The sequence below is a fragment of the Lactuca virosa genome, chromosome 9 (genome assembly GCF_052849685.1).
Source record: "Lactuca virosa cultivar CGN04683 chromosome 9, Lactuca_virosa_CGN04683_v6, whole genome shotgun sequence".
In the NCBI taxonomy this organism is placed as follows: domain Eukaryota; kingdom Viridiplantae; phylum Streptophyta; class Magnoliopsida; order Asterales; family Asteraceae; genus Lactuca; species Lactuca virosa.
Window position 1 is genome coordinate 285595389 of NC_136434.1, and position 17287 is coordinate 285612675.

The following is a 17287-nucleotide window of genomic DNA, read 5'->3' on the forward strand; positions in this document are numbered from 1 at the left end:
AAAATAGAAAATTTAGCAGAAAAGTTGATATATAGACAATAGGGAACTATTTGTTCATCTTTCCTCGTATTTGTACTTTGACACCCCACAATACCTTTTTTAAAATGTGGATCACACCCCACATTTTCGCAAACCCAAGATCTGAATCTAAATCTACTCATTTGCCTTTATCTAAATCTTTTAACGGTAAAGCCCATTATATATTCCAATTTAAACCTAACCCTAATATCATTTCCTCTCCCCTAATAGAAGCCACCTCCGGCAGAACTTCATCCACCACCATCTTCGTCTACCACTTCCTCCGCCTCTATTACCATGGCCATAACCTTCTCCGCATCCATAACCGACGTCACCACCTCCTTAGAGGAATCTACCACCACCTCCGTCACCATTGATGTCGCCATCTACTCCACCTCCACCACTACTGCAACTACATCATCTGTCTCTATATCTGACACCATCATCTGCTATCTTATTTTCGTCTACCACTTCATCCGCCTCTATTACCATGGCCATAACCTTCTCCGCATCCATAACCGACGTCACCACCTCCTTAACAGAATCTACCACCACCTCTGTCACCATTGATGTCACCATTGTTAAGGTTAATTCAGAATATTAGTATTATGCATGTTGTTTTTTAATGTTTTTGAATAAATCAAAGTTCCAGTGAGTGTGTTCCTGGTCTTTGGCATCTAGTCAAGTTTGTTCCTATTTTTCAGCTAAGTCTTAGCATAAGTAGATAGGCAAGTGTACGTTGATTTGTGTCCTCTGTTTTATCTTTTCTTATTCAGTGAATAATAGATACACTTTTGCCTTCCTTTTTCCTTGTCAATTTATGTCCCCTGCACTGTGACATTGCTTGATAACAGGTCTGAAACCAACACTTGGTATCAGAGCACTGGTGTATACCAAAGTATCAACCTCGTGTGATAAATATGTCTGGAAGCAATGGAGAAAAAGATGGTCAGGTCACACTGCGTTATCCAATGCTGTCAAGGTCAAATTATGCAGTGTGGGAAATCAAAATGAGGGTATTCATGCAGGCCCAGGGTGTTTGGGAAGCTGTTGAACCTAGAACAGCAAATACAGTGGTTGAAGTGAAGAAGGATAAACTGGCTTTGGCAGCCATTTATCAAGGAATACCCGAAGACTTATTGTTGTCATTAGCTGAGAAGAAAACAGCCAAAGAAGCATAGGATGCTTTGAAGACCATGTTTATGGGAGCAGATAGGGTGAAGACAGCAAGGATTCAAACACTAAAGTCAGAATTTGAATCATTAAACATGAAGGAAACAGAAAGAGTCGATGAGTTTGTTGTGAAAGTGACAGACATAGTAAGTACTATGCGTACCTTGGGGGATACTGTAGATGAATCCTATGTGGTGAAGAAGCTACTTAGGGCAGTACCAGCCAAGTTCCTTCAAATAGCATCAACCCTCGAGCAGTTTGCTGATTTGGATCAAATGACAGTGGAGGAAGTGATTGGGAGACTTAAAGCCCATGAAGAGAGAATGAAGGGGCACAGTGATACGAAAGAGAGAAAACTTCTCTTAACCCACCAAGAGTGGACTGAGAGAAACAAGAAGAAAGGAGAAGGTAGCTCAAAGTCAGTCCCAAAAGGTAACTGTGGTGGTTCATCACGAGGAAGAGGAAGAGGCCGGAGTAGGGGTGGTCCAAGTGGTGGTCGAGGTGGTCGTGGCAGAGGTGGTTCTAACCAGCAGAAAGAAAGAAGCCACAATCAAGACAAAAGTGAAATACAATGCTACAACTGCCATGAGTTCGGGCACTATGCAACCGAGTGCAAGAACCCAAGGAAAGAAAGAAATCATGAAAGCAATTTGATCCATGAAGATAATGAACCAGCCTTGTCGTTGTCGTCCTTTGAGGCTAAAGAAGAGATGGGGGAAGTATTCTTGAATGAAGAGAAGGTGAATCCGAAGCTGAGATCAATTGGGGATATTATGTGTGAATCAAACATGTGGTATCTTGACACAGGGGCCAATGTAATGCCCGTGTTTCTAGGCTAGGCATTAATATCGACATTATAGTCCATGTTAACCTTTGTAACTCATTTTGAAGAAATGAAAAGGGATTATGTGAATATTATGTGAATTATGTGTTTTATGCTTAATTATTAGGGTTTAATTAATTAAGAATAAAAAAACGAGCGTCAAAAATTAAATTTTAGATAAAGCCGATATCTATTAAGAAACTTGTAGTGGGCGTGACAAGGATTACGGATATATAAAGAATGCCGAAATCCAAGTTATAACGAAGAAGTTATGACCTGTCGAAGTTTCGCGACAAACCGGCATGGGGCCGAATGTCGTAAAAAGTGAGTTTTCGATAAACTACTTTTTGGCCTTAGTGATCTAAACGAAACTCGTAGTGTTCGTTAAACCGAGAGTAGGTATAAAAAGAACGCCCAAATCTGACTTCGTATGAGGAAGTTATGATTTTTCGAAGTTTCAGCTTAGCAGTAGACAGCTAAAAACTCGAATTTTAGATCGAGTGATTTTTAGCCAACACGACCTAAACGAGAATCGAAGGTCTCGTCATTAGTAGCTCAACGGTAAAAAGTCTGACAAAAACGGACGTCGGATGAAAAACTTATGAATTTTTAACGGATTTCCTGTCCCGGTCTGTTAAAAATAATAATATAAAAATTAAAGTCAAAATTAGCCGACGATGTCTAAACGAAAGTTGTAGAGCATAATTTTACCTACGCGTGCATATAAAAAACGTCAAAAACGGAGCTCGTATGCGAAAGTTATGGATTTTAGAAGTTTTTGCACAAAATCGAGAAAATTCGCTTAGTCACGTTTTTGCCACGTCACCCTCGCTTAGATCGTGCCACGTGTCCGAAATTGGTGAGTCATGCGAGCCACGTGTCTGATCTGCTGAGTCATCCGAGCTGCTGAGTCATCCGAAGGGGTCCACTAGGAGTCCGACGCGTGTCCTATTCCTCGTGTCCGAGTCTCGCAGAAGGAGGCCACGTCCGAAGTCTCGGACTAGACCTCGGTCCAATCAGCGGCTGCCACCGAGACTTCGCACATGCGAGCCATGTGTTGCGCACGCTCGCCCTGCTGCCGCGTGTCCTCGCCTGATGACTCTCCCCTCCTGAACCGACTTCGGACCCCCTATAAATAGAAGGGTCATGCGAGCCTTCTCGGGTACTTTTGGGATTTCACCATCTTTCACCCCTTTCTTCATATTTTCTTCATCTTAACATTCCCCAAAGCCCCGGTATCGATTATAACCCCCGGAATACGCCACGAAGAGCCCGAGAAGCCCGAAAAATTTATCTTTTCGGTTTCGAAGCCCGACTCTCGCAGAGCCCGGTTTCTGAATAAAACTCCCGGTTTTATTAGAAACGAACGTTTTAGGAAACGAATTGCTGCCCGATTTTCATCAAAACAAGTGAGTGTATAGTCACTTTCATTTTACACATATATATGAAGTATTTTCCTTAAAATACGTGTTATGTGTAAATATATTAATTGTTTATTTGAGGTGACTGTTGTGTTGATGTTTCACACAAGTTTTAAACTGTATATATATTTTTATCTACAAATATGTTGGGTAGAACATGGGTAGGTAGTTGGTGTGTGATAAAATAAAGTGATGAGAGGTCTCGATGTGATTTGAGATTCAGTCATCTAGCGGAGTTTGGATGACGACCACGGACTTTCTAGACAGTCCAGTGGGAAACATTAGCAGGCCCGCAACCTGTAGGTGTTAATGAACTTGGGTGTTTATTCGCTGTACTCCATCCCCCTCATGGTTGCCTTTAGGACATGTATGGCTGAGGAAACCCCTTACCAGTAGTGTCCATCCCGATGATATTCTTTAGGCTAGGTCCCTTGTGAAAAGTGTTTAGGGACGTAAAATGAGGATAACGGGAACGGGTAATCAGGTTTATTGTTGATTGGTGAACTTAATAAGTTTATTATTACTGTGGGTTGAAAACCCTATATGCTCACCAGGCTCCCAAGCCTGACCCACTCAGCTTTTTATGTTACAGGTAGTGGACCCCGAGCATAGTCGGAGGACGATGAGAGATTTTTGGATTATAGGCCAGTAGTTGTAAATAACTGTTGAAAGGCTTATAATATCTTGTTTATGCTTTTGATCTGTATCGGAACATGACATCCCGAGGTTTTGATATGAAATGAAATTATATATTTCTTAAAGAAAGGTTTTGACAAACTTTTATTATATTTTGTATTGGGGACCAATTCCGCAACATCTTTTAAAAAGATTTCTCTGATTTTATTTTAAAAAGCATAAATTAAATCGGTCTTTTCTGGCCGAGAAATTAGGGGATGTCACAGTTGGTATCAGAGCATTAGTTTAAGCGAACTAAGAAATTGTAGGATTTCTAGACTTAAACTTAGAATGCTAAGTGATGATTGTGAGATGAGTGTTTACCATATTTAAGACACGAGCACTAGTTTATTTTAGGAAAGATGCCTAAAATGCCCTTATGTGCTAAATGCTATGTGTTTGCCATGTGTGCCATTATTTGTTCGGATCTATGGTCTTTTGCCGACCGGATCTGGAAACCTTATGTGTGTAGGATTCTAACCGTACGATTACGAGATTAGAACTAACATGTAAACGTTTCGGAGTGATAAGGGAATTGAAATGTCTAACAAGGATAAACACCTAAATTCGCCTTATTCGGTATATAGATTGTAATGGCAAGAACTCGTAGTGGAGTTGCCAATGCAAATGGAAACAAGGATCAACAGCCTCAACCTCAAGTAGTTGAGCAAGTACCTGTTGTAGGAGCTGCACCTGAGCCAATGATGATGGCTGGGGTACAAGCAATGATGCAGATGATGTTAGATCGCCAGATGGAGGAGACAAGGCGATTACTACAACAGCATAGGGAAGAGACTACGATACCTGTTGAACAGCCCGTATTGAATGAAGGGCAATCAGTAGGAGGGAACTACAGTGGGACTCTTGGTCAAGCCAACCCACCGATAGTTAGACAAGACAACCAGGATGGAGGAGTTGATGGACGCGGGTGCAAATACAAAGATTTCATGGCATCTAAACCACCATGTCTATCTGGGAGTCCGACACCGGTGGAAGTCATGAATTGGATCTCCGAAATGGAGACGATGTTTGAAAGCTGTGAGTGCAACGACAAACAAAAGACCGCACTTGCAATTCCTCTGTTAAAGTCTGGTGTGTTGAACTGGTGGAAGTTACTAGCTAATTCGATGCCCAAGGGAGAAGCTAGTAAGATGTCTTGGGAAGACTTTGTGCTACAACTGAAACTGCAATACTGCTCTGAGCAGGATCTTCTGGAAATTAATAATGAGTTCCAAAATTTAATGAAGGGAAAGATGAGCGTTACTGAATACGCTGCTAGTTTTACTGAAAAGATGAAGCTTGTTCCTTACCTAGTTCCAACTGAACTCTCTAAGGTCAACAAGTTTGCCCTCGGATTACCAGCGGACTTTGGTCCGATGGTTAAGCAAGCAACCACTTTGAAAGCCGCCATCTGGGCTGCTAAGAATGTTGAGGTTCAGATCAAAGAGAAGGGTCTGGAGAGGGCAGAAGTTGGTGAAAAGAGAAAATTTGAAGGAACTTCAGGTTCCAACAAGAAAAACAAATTTTCTAAGTTTAAGAAGTTTGGAGGGGGAGGAGGTGAAGTGAAATGGTGTGAGAAGTGCAAGAAAAAGCACTCTGGGAAATGTAGCGAAGAGGTGACTTGATACAAATGTGGAAAGACTGGGAATTATGCCAATATGTGTCCATCCGACAAGAGGGTATGTTTTGAGTGCCGTGAAGAAGGGCATGTTTTTAAAGACTGTCCAAAGAGGAAGGATGCAGCAAAGCCCAATCCAAAGCCGAAGGCGAGAGCCTTTCATATGACCCTTGAAGCTGCGAAAGAAGAAGTCGATGTCGCTTCAGGTACCTTTCTCGTAAATGAATTGTCTGCCCAAATTTTGTTTGATTCTGGAGCCAATTACTCCTTTATATCGCATGAATTTGGTAGAAAACTAGCTTTGCCTGTAGATAGACTAGTTAATGCCTTATTAGTCGAGATTACTAGTGGCAAGTTTGTACCTGTTAGCCATCGTATGAAAAATATCCTCATTGACTTGGATGGGAATAAGTTCCACGAGGAATTATTTCCTATCGAGTTAAATGGATTCGACATAGTTTTAGGAATGGATTGGCTTAGCGCCAATGATGCCGAGATATTATGTAGGAAGAAGATAGTAAAAGTAAATCCGCCAGGGAGAGAGTCGTTTATGGTGTATGGAGACAAACGCAGAGTAAACTCTGGAATCATTTCCCTAATGAAAGCTAGAAAGTGTTTGGCCAAGGGATGTACATCATATCTAGCGTTCGTGATCGATGCTAAGAAGGAGAAGAAGGAGGTGCAGAATATTACGGTGGTGTGTGATTATCCGGAAGTCTTTCCCGAAGATCTTCCCGGATTGCCCCCTGATCGACAAGTGGAGTTTCGTATCGACTTGTTACCAGGAACGACGCCGATAGCAAAAGCACCGTATCGATTAGCGCCAACCGAAATGAAAGAACTTATGACACAACTTCAGGAGTTATTGGACAAAGGTTTCATTCGACCTAGTTCATCACCCTGGGGAGCCCCTGTGTTGTTTGTAAAGAAGAAAGACGGGAGCATGAGAATGTGCATCGATTACAGAGAGCTGAATAAAGCGACGATAAAGAACAAGTATCCGTTGCCGAGGATCGATGACATGTTCGACCAGTTGCAAGCTTCGAGCTATTTCTCGAAGATCGATCTTAGGTCGGGGTACCATCAACTAAAGGTGAGGGAGCAGGATATCGAGAAGACCGCGTTCAGAACAAGATATGGACACTATGAATTTTTGGTTATGTCGTTCGGATTAACCAATGCCCCAGCAGCTTTCATGGATTTGATTAACAGGGTTTGTAAACCATACCTTGATAAATCCGTGATAGTATTCATAGACGATATCTTGATCTATTCGAAAAGCAAGCAGGAGCATGAGAAGCATCTGCGTGAAGTGCTGGAAGTTTTGAAAAAGGAGAAGTTGTATGCCAAGTTCTCCAAATGTGAATTTTGGATTCAATAAGTCCAATTTTTAGGTCATGTGGTTAACCAAGAAGGAATAATGGTTGACCCAGCAAAGATTGAAGCTGTGATGAAGTGGGAACAACCAAAAAGTCCTACGGAGATTAGAAGCTTTTTTGGATTAGCTGGATATTATCGAAGATTTATCCAAGGCTTTTCTTCGATTGCTACTCCATTAACAGCTTTGACCCACAAAGGAGCTACTTATGCTTGGAATGAGAAGCATAAGGAAGCCTTTGAAAAGTTAAAGAAGAAACTGTGTGAAGCACCGATTCTTTCGTTACCTGAAGGAGTTGATGACTTCGCAGTCTATAGTGATGCCTCTGGAGTTGGGTTAGGATGTGTTCTGACCCAAAGGGATAAAGTGATCGCGTATGCCTCGAGACAATTGAAAGAGCATGAAAAGAACTACCCCACTCATGATCTGGAGTTGGCAGCGGTAGTATTCGCCTTAAAGATATGGAGGCACTATCTTTACGGTACTAAGTGTAAACTTTTCACTGATCATAAGAGTCTTTAATATCTCTTTAATCAGAAGGAATTGAACATGAGACAGCGGCGCTGGCTAGAACTACTCAAGGACTACGACTGTGAGATACTTTACCACCCTGGTAAAGCAAATGTTGTTGCTGATGCTCTCAGTCGGAAGGTAAATCTTGAAAAGAGAAGGCCAAGAGCGTTGAGAATTGAAGTCGTCTCGACAATTGTGGAAAGTATAAAGAAAGCTCAGGAGGAAGCTTTAGAGAAAATTGACCGGAAGGAGGAACGTTTGGGCAAAACGTCGGTGTTTGATACAAACGGTCAAGGATTGAAGGTATTCAAAGATAGGATTTGGGTACCTAAGACGGGAGGAGTAAGAGGTCTTCTGATGGAAGAAGCTCACAAAACCATGTACTCGATTCATCCTGGCAGTACGAAAATGTATAGGGACCTAAAACCTTATTACTGGTGGCCGACGATGAAGCTCGATATTGTTAAGTATGTGGCCGAGTGTGTAACTTGTGCTAGGGTTAAGGCACAACATCAGAAACCGTATGGGAGTTTAGAACCTTTACCTGTACCCATGGGTAAATGGGAAGATATCACTATGGATTTTGTGACTAAACTGCCCAGAACAAGGAACGGTCACGACATGATTTGGGTGGTCGTTGATCGCTTCACTAAGAGTACGCATTTCATAGCCGCTAACGAGAAATGGTCTATGGATAAACTTGCGAATTCTTATGTGAAGGAAATTGTGAGGCTACACGGTGTTCCGTTAACGATTGTATCCGATCGTGACAGTCGTTTTACTTCAAGGTTTTGGAGGAGTCTACAAGAGGAATTGGGTACCAAGTTGTGTTTGAGTACAGCTTACCATCCGCAAACTGATGGTCAGAGCAAACGAACGATTCAAACATTGGAGGATATGCTGAGAGCATGTACCCTAGAATTCCAAGGTAACTGGGATGAATATTTACCTCTAGCAGAATTTTCCTATAATAATAGTTTCCACTCAAGCATCAAGATGGCACCTTATCATGCTTTGTATGGAGAAAAGTGTCGAACGCCGTCATGTTGGCTGGAAGATGGGGAGAAGCAGTTTATGGGACCTAAGATAGTCCATCAAACTGCTGAAAAGTTGAAAGTGATAAGGGAAAGGATGTTAGCTGCTCAAGATCGACAAAAGAGTTATGCTGACAAGAAAAGACAACCGATATCCTTCGAAGTTGGAGATTCGGTTTTACTTAAAGTCTCGTCGTGGAAGGGACTTATAAGATTTGGTAAAAGAGGAAAGTTGAGTCCAAGGTTTATTGGACCATTTAAAGTTCTTCAGAGGATCGGGAATCAAGCTTACAAGCTAGAATTACCGGAAGAACTGGAGGGTATTCATAACACCTTTCATGTGTGTTATTTGAGAAAGTTCACGGGATATGTGTCCGACATAATTCCCATTTCTGAGTTAAGGTTGGATGAAAACAAGAGGTTAATCGAAGAACCTGAGGCAATCGTTGACCGTCAGACTAAGAAGTTGCGGCACAAGATGATCGATTTAGTGCTTGTGCGTTGGAAACATACGAATGGGCCAAATCTCACTTGGGAAACGGAGAGTGACATGATGAGTCGCTACCCGCATTTGTTTGCTGATGTGTGATTCCGGGGACGGAATCATCCTAAGGGGGGGAGAATTGTAATGCCCGTGTTTTTAGGCTAGGCATTAATATCGACATTATAGTCTAGGTTAACCTTTGTAACTCATTTTGAAGAAATGAAAAGGGATTATGTGAATATTATGTGAATTATGTGTTTTATTCTTAATTATTAGGGTTTAATTAATTAAGAATAAAAAAAACGAGCGTCAAAAATTAAATTTTAGATAAAGCCGATATCTATTAAGAAACTTATAGTGGGCGTGACAAGGATTACGGATATATAAAGAATGCCGAAATCCGAGTTATAACGAAGAAGTTATGACCTGTCGAAGTTTCGCGACAAACCGGCATGGGGCCGAATGTCGTAAAAAGTGAGTTTTCGATAAACTACTTTTTGGCCTTAGTGATCTAAACGAAACTCGTAGTGTTCGTTAAACCGAGAGTAGGTATCAAAAGAACACCCAAATCTGACTTCGTATGAGGAAGTTATGATTTTTCGAAGTTTCAGCTTAGCAGTAGACAGCTAAAAACTCGAATTTTAGATCGAGTGATTTTTAGCCGACACGACCTAAACGAGAATCGAAGGTCTCGTCATTAGTAGCTCAACGGTAAAAAGTCTGACGAAAACGGACGTCGGATGAAAAACTTATGAATTTTTAACGGATTTCCTGTCCCGGTCTGTTAAAAATAATAATATAAAAATTAAATTCAAAATTAGCCGACGATGTCTAAACGAAAGTTGTAGAGCATAATTTTACCTACGCGTGCATATAAAGAACGTCAAAAACGGAGCTCGTATGCGAAAGTTATGGATTTTAGAAGTTTTTGCACAAAATCGAGAAAATTCGCATAGTCACGTTTTTGCCACGTCACCCTCGCTTAGATCGTGCCACGTGTCCGAAATTGGTGAGTCATGCGAGCCACGTGTCTGAGCTGCTGAGTCATCCGAGCTGCTGAGTCATCCGAAGGGGTCCACTAGGAGTCCGACGCGTGTCCTATTCCTCGTGTCCGAGTCTCGCAGAAGGAGGCCACGTCCGAAGTCTCGGACTAGACCTCGGTCCAATCAGCGGCTGCCACCGAGACTTCGCACATGCGAGCCATGTGCTGCGCACGCTCGCCCTGCTGCCGCGTGTCCTCGCCTGATGACTCTCCCCTCCTGAACCGACTTCGGACCCCCTATAAATAGAAGGGTCATGCGAGCCTTCTCGGGTACTTTTGGGATTTCACCATCTTTCACCCCTTTCTTCATATTTTCTTCACCTTAACATTCCCCAAAACCCCGGTATCGATTATAACCCCCGGAATACGCCACGAAGAGCCCGAGAAGCCCGAAAAATTTATCTTTTCGGTTTCGAAGCCCGACTCTCGCAGAGCCCGGTTTCTGAATAAAACTCCCGGTTTTATTAGAAACGAACGTTTTAGGAAACGAATTGCTGCCCGATTTTCATCAAAACAAGTGAGTGTATAGTCACTTTCATTTTACACATAGATATGAAGTATTTTCCTTAAAATACGTGTTATGTGTAAATATATTAATTGTTTATTTGAGGTGACTGTTGTGTTGATGTTTCATACAAGTTTTAAACTGTATATATATTTTTATCTACAAATATGTTGGGTAGAACATGGGTAGGTAGTTGGTGTGTGATAAAATAAAGTGATGAGAGGTCTCGATGTGATTTGAGATTCAGTCATCTAGCGGAGTTTGGATGACGACCACGGACTTTCTAGACAGTCCAGTGGGAAACATTAGCAGGCCCGCAACCTGTAGGTGTTAATGAACTTGGGTGTTTATTCGATGTACTCCATCCCCCTCATGGTTGCCTTTAGGACATGTATGGCTGAGGAAACCCCTTACCAGTAGTGTCCATCCCGATGATATTCTTTAGGCTAGGTCCCTTGTGAAAAGTGTTTAGGGACGTAAAATGAGGATAACGGGAACGGGTAATCAGGTTTATTGTTGATTGGTGAACTTAATAAGTTTATTATTACTGTGGGTTGAAAACCCTATATGCTCACCAGGCTCCCAAGCCTGACCCACTCAGCTTTTTATGTTACAGGTAGTGGACCCCGAGCATAGTCGGAGGACGATGAGAGATTTTTGGATTATAGGCCAGTAGTTGTAAATAACTGTTGAAAGGCTTATAATGTCTTGTTTATGCTTTTGATCTGTATCGGAACATGACATCCCGAGGTTTTGATATGAAATGAAATTATATATTTCTTAAAGAAAGGTTTTGACAAACTTTTATTATATTTTGTATTGGGGACCAATTCCGCAACATCTTTTAAAAAGATTTCTCTGATTTTATTTTAAAAAACATAAATTAAATCGGTCTTTTCTGGCCGAGAAATTAGGGGATGTCACAGCCAACAACCACATGACTGGAGAAAGAAGCAAGTTTCAGGAACTAGATGCCACAGTCCAGGGCTCTATAAAGTTTGGCAACAATTCAAAAGTTAGAATTGAAGGAAAAGGGATAATAACTTTTCAGTGTAAAAATGGTGAGCAAAGAAAATTAAAGGAGGTATATTATATACTTGAATTGTGCAGCAATATCATAAGTCTTGGCCAGCTTTCAGAAGGGGGAGATGAGATTGGAATCAAGAAGAATTTTTTGAGGATCTATGACTCCAAAATGAGGTTGCTCATGAAGATACAAAGGTCACCAAATCGTCTCTACAAGATAGAGCTAAGAGAAGTCAGCCCAAAGTGTCTAGTTGTCGAAATCAATGACCCTACCTGGCTTTGGCACTCAAGGTTAGGTCATGTAAATTTTTCTTCTTTGAAATCGATGTCTGAGAAAGGGATGATTCAAGGAATTTGTAACACCCAATTTTCAAAACAATTTTTCACGTTTTATAAAACACATTTTCATTCATAATCGTTATAAAAACACCATTGGATCACATAGTCAATCATAACATCATATCCCAAGATCATAATAAAAATCTCCCAGTGTGTGTACTGATCAAGCCGGCGCCTTCCCGCGATCCTCGCTGGTACCTGAGACACATAACACAACACTGTAAGCATAAATGCTTAGTGAGTTCCCCAAAATACCACACACAACACATATTAGCCACTCGAGGCTATAACTCTGATGACCCTCTGGTCAAGGTGTTTCTGTGGGACCCTCCAGTCCCATAACTCTGTGGGCCCTCTGACCCTAACTCTGTGGACCTTCCGGTCCTAACTCTGAAAACTCTGTAACATACATAGCATATAACACATAGAAATCACATCATGCAAAAGCATACAGCATACTCTGTCTCATAGCTCTAACTATCACTCTAGGTAAAGTATAGTGAGAAGACTCACCTCGGGTAACTCGGTAAAGCTCGAACTCTGTAAAATCAGGTCTAGCCTCCGCCTAATCATGTAAAATAAATACTCTCAATCAATACATCTCTCAAGGCTAGACTATTCCTCCTCTTAGTACTCTCAGAAGGGTAAAAGACCATTTTACCCCTCTCATAGCTCAAAGGCCCCACTATAGACCAAACCCTAAAAGTCAACCAAAAGTCAACCCTCCGGGTTACGCTGCGCGTACCAGATGTGTACGCTGGGCGTACCCGGCAGTCTCAGAATCGGGGAACACCTCCCCGTACGCCGCGCGTACTGGGATTACGCCCGGTGTAAATCCCAGTTTCAGTCCCTTAGCTCTTGAGGTCTTAAACAGTTAAGACTCACGTCCAACTTTTAGATCTAACCATTTTTAAGCCTCTTAATCCATAAAGTCGATGACTTTAAGCCTTTGCATGGCTGAACAAGTCACTAACACCCAAAATATACCATTTCCTAACACTAGAAAGCCCAATACTCAAGCATGATCTCATATCTACGACCAAGATGGGAACTTTATGGATCTACAACACAAATACCACTGAAATGGGACAGATCTAGGTCCATGGAGCACATTACACTCATAAAGTCTCCACCTTTGGGACTTTTAACCCTAAAATGGTCCATGAAGCAACAAACCAAATGAAAAGGAAAGTTTTGAACTTTATACCTCCAAATGCAGCTCCTTCCTCTGTAGATCTCAGATCCAAACTTGCACTTCAAACTCTAGTCTCCACAAACTCCTCTCCTTCTTCTTCACTAGCACACCAAGGCACTTTTAGCTCCAAAATCACACACACTCACTAAGAACGATGAAAAGTTCTCTCTTAGGGTTTTACTCACTGCTATGGAGGCTGAGAAATAAGCCTTAGCATCCAATATATAGGGCACAAGTCAGAAATTAGGGTTTGCACCTGGACACATTACGCCCAGCGTAACCCTGAGTACGCCCAGCGTACTCAGGCGAGTCCGCGTCCAAAATAAGCGCATGAGTACGCGCAGCGTACTCTTGAGTACGCCCAGCGTACTCTTGAGTACGCCCAGCGTACTCATTTGCTACCAATTCCTCTTAAGGGCTTAACTTGACACTTTGAATAAAAGAAGGGCTAAATAGTTGTACCTGAATTTCGGGATGTTACAGTTCTCCCCCACTAGAACTAGACTTCGCCCTCGAAGTCTCACTCAACAAATAACTCTGGATACTGCTCGCGCATCTCTAACTCCGGCTCCCAGGTCATTTCAGAACCCTTCCGATGTTGCCACTGGACTTGAACCAATGGCACCTCCTTGTTTCTCAAAGTCTTGATCCTTCGATCCATAATCGCAACCGGTCTCTCAACATAATTCAGGCTCGCATCCACCTGAATGTCCTCTAACGGAACCACTGCCGACTCATCAGCGATACACTTCCTCAACTGAGACACGTGGAAGGTATCGTGAATCTGGCTCAACTCCGTAGGTAACTCCAAACGATACGCTACCCTGCCCACCCTGGCAGTCACCCTGAAAGGACCAATATACCGAGGTCCCAACTTACCCCTCTTCCTGAATCGGATCACCCCCTTCCAAGGAGATACCTTCAGGAGTACTAAATCACCAACCTGGAACTCAAGCCCCGAGCGACGTCTGTCCGCATAACTCTTCTGGCGGCTCTGAGCAGTCAGCAACCTCTGTCTGACCTGCTGAATCTGCTCAGTCGTCTGAAGTACTATCTCTGTACTACCCATCACACGCTGCCCGACCTCTCCCCAGCAAATAGGATTCCGACACCTCCTCCCATACAACAGCTCAAAGGGTGGCATACCGATGCTCGAATGATGGCTGTTGTTATAGGAAAATTCAGCCAAGGGCAAGTATGTGTCCCAACTCCCTCCGAAATCCAACACACATGCCCGAAGCATGTCCTCGAGCGTCTGAATCGTCCGCTCACTCTGCCCATCTGTCTGGGGGTGGTATGCGGTACTAAAATGTAGCCTCGTACCCAACTCCTCATGAAACTTCTTCCAGAATCTGGAAGTGAAACGCACATCTCGATCTGAGACGATCGAGATCGGCACTCCATGCCGTGATACCACCTCCCTCACGTACAACTCTGCCAACCTCTCAGCGGAGGAGCTCTCACTGATAGCAAGGAAGTGAGCGCTCTTCGTCAATCTGTCCACAATCACCCAAATTGCATCGACGCCCCTCGCAGTCCTTGGCAATTTGGTGATAAAATCCATGGTAATCTGTTCCCACTTCCACTCGGGAACCTCCAACGGCTGCAACTTACCATGCGGCCTCTGGTGCTCGGCCTTAACCCTGCGACAGGTCAAGCACCTCTCAACAACCCATGCTATATCCCTCTTCATACAGGGCCACCAATAATCTCTTCTCAGGTCCAAATACATCTTAGTGGCCCCGGGATGGATCGAAAACCTCGATCGGTGTGCCTCCTCCATCAATATGGTACGTGCCCCGCCCACAAATGGCACCCAGATCCGACCCTGGAAGGTCATCAGCCCTCTGCTATCGGTAACAAACTCCGATACATATCCGATAACCCGCTCTCTCTTGCGGTTCTCCGGTCTCACGGCCTCAGCCTGGGCCCCTCGAATGGTGTCCAACACCGGAGTCATCACTGTCAATCTCATACAAACGTCCCGTATCGGGGCGCTCTCCGCCCTACGACTCAGGGCATCGGCTACAACGTTAGCCTTGCCCGGGTGGTACAGGATCTCACAATCGTAATCCTTTACCACGTCCAACCATCTCCTCTGGCGCATATTCAGGTTGGGTTGATCCATCAAGCACTTCAAGCTCTTGTGGTCCGTGTATATGGTACACCGAACCCCATACAGATAGTGACGCCAGATCTTGAGGGCGAACACTACAGCCCCCAACTCCAGATCGTGGGTGGGATACCTCGTCTCGTGAGGCTTCAGCTGCCTCGATGCGTATGCTATCACATGCCCTCTCTACATCAGCACCGCTCCCAGCCCCGATATCGATGCGTCACAATACACCACAAAGTCCTCCATCCCCTCCGGAAGGGCTAACACTGGGGCTTCGCACAGTCTCTGGCGAAGTGTCTCGAAGGAGGCCTGCTGCTCTGGTCCCCATGAAAAAGCAACACCCTTCCGGGTCAACCTGGTGAGTGGCACGGCGATCTTGGAGAAATCCCTGATAAATCTCCGATAATAGCCAGCCAACCCTAAGAAACTCCTGATCTCGGTGGGGGATCTCGGCACCTCCCAACTCATAACCGCCTCAATCTTGGCCGGGTCGACCAATATCCCATTCTGGTTAACGAGGTGCCCTAGGAACTGGACCTCTCGTAACCAGAAATCACACTTGGAGAATTTGGCATAAAGCCTCTCCGATCTCAAAACTCCAAGTAACTCTCTCAAATGCTCCTCATGCTGCTCTCTGGATCTCGAATACACCAGTATATCATCGATGAACACGATCACCGAACGGTCCAACATCGGTCTGCATACTCTGTTCATGAGATCCATGAACGCCGCCAGTGCATTGGTGAGCCCGAAAGGCATCACCACGAACTCGTAATGCCCGTAACGAGTCCTGAACGCTGTCTTCTGGATATCCTCATCTCGTACTCTCATCTGATGATATCCAGACCTCAAGTCGATCTTGGAAAACCAAGACGCCCATGCAACTGATCGAATAAATCGTCGATCCTCGGTAAGGGGTAACGGTTCTTGACCGTCAGTTTGTTCAGCTCCCGGTAATCAACGCACATCCGGTGTGAACCATCCTTTTTCTTGACAAAAAGGATCGGCGCTCCCCACGGCGAGCTACTCGGCCGTATAAACCCCTTCCCCAGCAGCTCCTGCAGCTGCGAGGATAACTCCTGCATCTCTGGTGGCGCAAGGCGATAGGGCGCCTTGGCGATAGGCGCTGCCCCCGGAACCAAATCAATACGGAACTCTACCTGCCTCTCGGGAGGCACACCCGACAACTCCTCGGGGAAAACATCTGGGAACTCGCGCACTATCGGGACCTCATCGATCGACCTCGGTCTCTCTGCATCTACTCTCGTATCCACCACATAAGCCACAAACCCACTACAGCCCTGCTGTAAACTCTGCCTCGCTCTGGCGGCCGAACAAAATGCTGACTCAGAACGGGAACCCTCGCCGTACACCGTAAGTACTCCCCCACTGGGGTCTCGTATCGTCATCAACTGTCGCTCACAGTCAATCACAGCTCCGAAACGGCTCAACCAATCCATGCCCACTATGACACATACGTCCCCCATAGCAATCGGGACCAGATCTATCGGAAACTCGACACCGAAGATCTCGAGTACACATCCTCGAATCACATCAGTAGCATACACCATTCGCTCGTCAGCTATGGAAACTCGTAGAGGTCGACTCAACGCCTCACGCTGGATACTGATGTGCTGACTATACGCTAGCGACACAAAAGACCGACTCGCACCCGAGTCAAATAACACCAAGGCAGGTACAGAACACACAAGAAATGTACCTACGCATATCACAATATAAGCATAACACTACAAACTCAAAATGAACAGAGGAAAGAATACATACCAGCTACCACATCGGGTGCTGCGCGGACCTCCTCCGTTGTCAACTGGAAGGCTCTCCCGCGAGCCTTCGGTGCCTCAGCCTTCACCGGCCGACTCTCTGTAGCTCGAACAGCAGCAGGAGCAGATCCCTGAGAAGCTCCCTG

General features: G+C 44.2%; 1 protein-coding gene across 1 annotated transcript; it reads left to right on the top strand.

Annotated features, from left to right (window-relative positions):
* Positions 1 to 1286: 1286 nt before the first annotated feature.
* Positions 1287 to 2030, top strand: LOC145140608 (uncharacterized). The gene has a single exon (XM_079074041.1). It carries the CDS (start codon positions 1287 to 1289, stop codon positions 2028 to 2030), a length of 744 nt encoding a protein of 247 aa, XP_078930167.1.
* The last annotated feature ends 15257 nt before the right edge of the window (positions 2031 to 17287 follow it).

What these genes read in the sequence shown, in the direction of transcription:
- LOC145140608 (XM_079074041.1), top strand. Translation starts at nt 1,287, where the DNA reads ATGAAGGAAACAGAAAGAGTCGATGAGTTTGTTGTGAAAGTGACAGAC.